This window comes from Athene cunicularia (genome assembly GCF_003259725.1).
Source record: "Athene cunicularia isolate RWA chromosome 21 unlocalized genomic scaffold, athCun1 chr21_part1, whole genome shotgun sequence".
NCBI lineage: Eukaryota > Metazoa > Chordata > Aves > Strigiformes > Strigidae > Athene > Athene cunicularia.
The window spans coordinates 8,607,269-8,611,870 of record NW_020799127.1 but is presented as its reverse complement, the minus strand read 5'-3'; the positions used below and the strand labels follow the sequence as shown (position 1 = coordinate 8,611,870).

Below are 4,602 nucleotides of genomic sequence, written 5' to 3'. Positions count from 1 at the left end.
GGTCCCGCGTGTCGTGGCTGTGGCGCTACCCTCGCTGTCCCATCGTCCCCAGGAGCCCTGCGTGGCCGCGCTGGCGCGGGTGGAGCGGACGGACTTCCTCTCCCCGATGTGCATTGGCGAGGTGGCCAACGTCAGTGCCGAGATCACCTACACCTCCCGGCACTCGGTGGAGGTCCAGGTCAATGTCATGTCTGAAAACATTTTAACAGGTGGGTGGCTCTGTCCCACAACTCCAGGAGTCGGGATAAACCGAGAGCTCGCGGCAGTGACCCCATCCTCCGCCCGCTGTGGCCGGCAGCATCGGGCAGAGGAAAGGTCTTGCCCGTTTATCGGGAGTGCTGGGGGCAGCAGGGAGGGGTGGCGCAGGAAGGGGGGGGCCAGGTGGGGTCCCTGTGGATCACAGCTCCTTTGATAATTTTTAGCCAAGAATAGAAAAATCCACCTTTAGCTCCTCCTGCTTAATTTGCTGCCCGTGGCTGCCTTTGGCCTGAAAAAGGCCCTTTTCCTGCTGTTGCCGTGGCAACCGGCTCCGCTTGCTGGGATGCCTTCCCAAAAGTGCACTGTCACATCCGCTCGGCGCCAGAGCCTGGCAGGAGCCGGCAGGGCAGGGGCTGCCACCGGGCCTGTGTGCGCCCAGTCCCGGACCGCGGCGGCGCCAGTGGTGGGCAAAGCGGCATCGGTGTGGTCACCCCCTGCCCGCCTCCCCTCCAGGGGCAAAGAAGGTGACGAACAAGGCGACGCTGTGGTACGTGCCGCTGTCCCTGAAGAATGTCAACAAGGTCGTTGAGGTTCCCCCCATCCAGGTAGGACGGCTCGCTTTGCTCCTCGGAAAGCAGAGCTCACCCTTCCCAGGGGAATGGCGCTGCCCTGGCCCCGTCCGCACCGCGGCTGTGCCGGTGGCTTTGCCGACCCTGTTCTTACTGGCCTTTCCTTCCAGTATGCGAGAAAGGAGCAGGAGGACGAGGGGAAGAAGCGTTACGAGGAGCAAAAGCTGGATCGGCTGGAAACTAAGCAGAGAAACGGCGACGTGATCTTCCCCGTCATCAACCCAGGTAATGCGGGCGGTGTGTGGCCTGCGGGCACGTCCCGGGGGCACTGGGAGGCTGAACTGGTCCCTGAGGCAACTCCAGCCATCCCTGGGCACCCCCGGCTGTGAGTGTGCGCTCCGAAACGCTGCATCGGGGATGGGGATGGGGTTTTGGAGCCATGGTGTGCGAGAGGAGGGGGAGCTGGGCAGGCGCTTGTGATCCCCCCTGGACTGGTGGGTGGGATGCCCTCTCCCAAAACACGGCTCCTGCACCCCCCCTTGCACCCCTCATGTGCTCCGGGGCAGCGGGAGGCAATTTTACTCAGCGCAGGGTAAACGCAAGCGTTGGGGCAAGGGCTCTGCACACTCTGCAGCTGCAGCCCCTCTCCGGAAGTCATCGGCTGGAGTTTGCAGGGGGGCTGAGCTACGGGGAGGAGCTGGGGGTCTCGTTCTCCCTGGGGGATGGCTGGGGATCCCTTTCCTACCAAAAGCTTCTGGAAACATGGTGGCAGCGTTGACGGCGAGCCAAAGGGGCGAGCAGCCGTTGGCCTCCAGGGCCAGCTGTGGTCCTCAGGCAAAGGCAGAGATGGCTCATGGGAATCGTCGGGGGGGTGATGTGGGATCAAAGTTGCTCAACTGCTTTTTTTCCCCTGTGTTCTCCATGCTCACAGACAGGCAGACGAAAGGTAAGGCTCTGCGGGTGCTGCCATGTGGGTGCCCTCCCTGTCGGTTGGGGGCTCAGCTGTTTTTTCCTGCACTAAGTGCCTTTAGCATCTCTCGTCAGATGGGAAAGCCCAACCACCCCCGAGAGCAGTTTTCCTCTGCTGGCAGTTGGAGGGTGCGACTTCTGTTGCCTGGATTTAGTGGCGAGTCAGATGTCACCGGCATGTGCTGGGGCTGGGGGCCTGGGGGGCCAAGGTCTTCACGCCCAGGGCAGAGCCTGGCTCTGGAGACACTGCTAAGCAGCAAGTTTGGGGAGATTCGGCTGAGGCTGGCGGCCGGAGGAGGGAAAGTGTACAGCCACGTGTCCATCCGCTTCCCTCCTGTTTGCTTTCGGGCTTTTTGAAACCTTTAAAAGAATAAATGAGCTGAGCTGGAATTAAATTGATGGGTTGGCATTCGAGGGAGGTGGCAGCCCGTCAGGTGGTGAACAGCCTCTGTCCTTGGGACTTCTCGGGGCCGATTTAAATGCTGGTTTGGACATACTTCAGCTTCGCACAAGCCAGCCCCAAGATCTGTCCCTTCAGAGGGGGCGTACGGAGGCGAACGGGTGCTGGCCGAGCAGCTCTGACCTCCGCTTCGCTCCCTTTCCCCATCCAGAGCCGCACACCGTTGGCTACAGCCAGTCCAGCCTGATCCACCTGGTGGGACCGTCGGACTGCACGCTGCTGGGCTTCGTGCACGGAGGTGGGTGAGCGCTGCCCCCCGCAGCGGCTGCGCGGCTCCCCGGAGCAGAAGCGTGGCTGGAGAGCGACTCGCGCGTCCCGGTGTTTTCGGGAGGTGGGCTCTGCTGCTGAGGGCGCACAGGCCCGTCTCCACTGTAAGGTTCTCGGGTGCTTCAGCCGAGACAAAAGCTTTGTCTTTGTGCTTAAAAAGGCCCCGAGGACTGACATACCCGAACTGTGAATCCCACAATTTTGTCATAATCTCTTAAACTGCAAATCTCGGATTATAAACACCCTAGGCTGCAGTTTGCTCTTTCCTCTTGGCTGGCAGGGCAGGGTGGAGGTGTGTGGTGTGAGCCCGGGGAGAGGCGTGTTCGCCAAGGGCTGGCACAACACCGGATGCCGTTTTCATCTGATTGCATCCTTAAAACAAACAAAACAATGTGGCTTAGAGCTCTTTCCAAGCAGGAAGTTTGTGGGACTGATCTTGCCCTTCAAGGCTGTTTTGCTCAAAGAAATTCAGGAGAGTCAGAGCTGGCCTAAATCTTAAGCCCAGGTCTGTAAGGATGTGGGCCTGGTGGTACTCGTGACAGGAGTCTTGGTGCTGGTACTGGGGGTTTCCTGCAGCTGGGATCCAGTCTCTGCTCCGACTCCTTGGTGTAGCTGTGGTCGTGCAAAGGCTTTACCCATCCACGTGTGGCTTTTCCCCAAATCCCACTGGCTTCCCTCAGAGGGGACCCTCTGCCTCCCCCCTCTCCAGGTGTCACCATGAAGCTCATGGACGAGGTCGCCGGGATTGTGGCCGCCCGCCACTGCAAGACCAACATTGTCACTGCCTCGGTGGACGCCATCAACTTCCACGAGAAGATCAAAAAAGGTACTGGGGGGTGTGGTGGACACTTCACTCTCCTGTGGTGCCACATTCCAGCTCCCTCGGGTCAGCTCAGGACATGCTGGCAGAGAAATTTATTCCCCGTTAGACTTGTCCTGTGCTGAGAAGCTCTGCTTAAGACGTGGCTGAAGCATAAAACACGTGGGACCCCTTGCTCCCTTCCTCTGAGCAGAAGCAGGGGCCTCCCGCTTAGCTGTCCCCTCCCCGCTCTGCAGGCAGCGTCATCACCATTTCGGGGCGCATGACCTTCACGAGCAATAAATCCATGGAAATCGAAGTCTTTGTGGATGCTGACCCCTTCGTGGACGAGCCACGGGAGCGGTACCGTGCCGTCAGCGCCTTCTTCACCTACGTCTCCCTGAGCAAGGAGGGGAAGCCCCTGCCTGTCCCGCAGCTGCTGGTAAGAGCTCGCTCTCCTCGCCGAGCTGCGAGACAGCCGGGCCAGCCCCTCTCCTGCTCCTCCCAGCTGCCTTTTATCTCCAACAAATCTGCTTCCTTTCAATTATCCAGCAAAAAAATATGCACGTGAACGAGCCTTTCCAGAGCAGGCTTCAGGGATGGGTTTTTATTAATTTCTCCTGAGCGCTGCTGATGTGGGGTTTGGGTGGGTTTTCCTTTCACGAGGTTGAGGACAGGCTCTGCAGCTTCCCCCCTGCCTGCGCTGGAGACATGCGGGAGGGAACCCTGAGTGGTGACGGAGTCCCCCGTGTCCCGGCGGTGTCCCTGCCCCAACCCTCCTGCCTATCGTTAGCTCTCCTGATCCCGGCAGGGCTTTGCTGACGCAGCGCTGCTGACCGGGGGCTGTTTCTTGGTTCACATTTTATCCCACTCAGGTCTCCTCCTGCTCCGTGCAGGAGTACAGGGGCTGTCATACGCGTATTTGACAGCGCTGGTTTTCCTTCACATTTCCCGTGAGGGGAAGCGCGTTTCCCTCCCACGGGCGCTGCTAACGCCGGTGCCTTCGCTTTCTTTCTGTTGCCGTCAGACGGAGACGGAGGATGAGAAGCGGCGCTTCGAGGAAGGGAAGGGCAGGTACCTCCAGACGAAAGCCAAGCGGCAGGCGCAGATGCAGCAGGCTGCCCGGCAGTGACCCCGTCCTGCGCCGCCTTCGCCCGCCAAACGTCCCGGTCCCCGTTCATGTTGTGTCCGGTCTGCCCCGGGCCTCGCGCCTTCGCCCGCCCCAGCCTGCCGCCGGAGCTGCCGCGGCTGCTTCGCTGCTGATCGGTTTAGCGCCGTAGACCTCGTGCTTTAGGTGGCTTAAGCACCCCGAAAGCCCCCGGGGAGCCCTCCCGGGCGCT

At 60.6% G+C, this 4,602-nt stretch overlaps 1 protein-coding gene across 1 annotated transcript; it reads left to right on the top strand.

The window, feature by feature from the left end:
• The first annotated feature begins 6 nt into the window (after positions 1 to 6).
• On the top strand, positions 7 to 4,596 carry ACOT7 (acyl-CoA thioesterase 7). Its single transcript, XM_026862883.1, has 8 exons — positions 7 to 209; positions 712 to 803; positions 938 to 1,052; positions 1,699 to 1,713; positions 2,348 to 2,434; positions 3,173 to 3,289; positions 3,520 to 3,704; positions 4,290 to 4,596. Exons 1-8 carry the CDS (start codon positions 107 to 109, stop codon positions 4,392 to 4,394), a joined length of 819 nt encoding a protein of 272 aa, XP_026718684.1. The 5' UTR covers positions 7 to 106; the 3' UTR covers positions 4,395 to 4,596.
• The last annotated feature ends 6 nt before the right edge of the window (positions 4,597 to 4,602 follow it).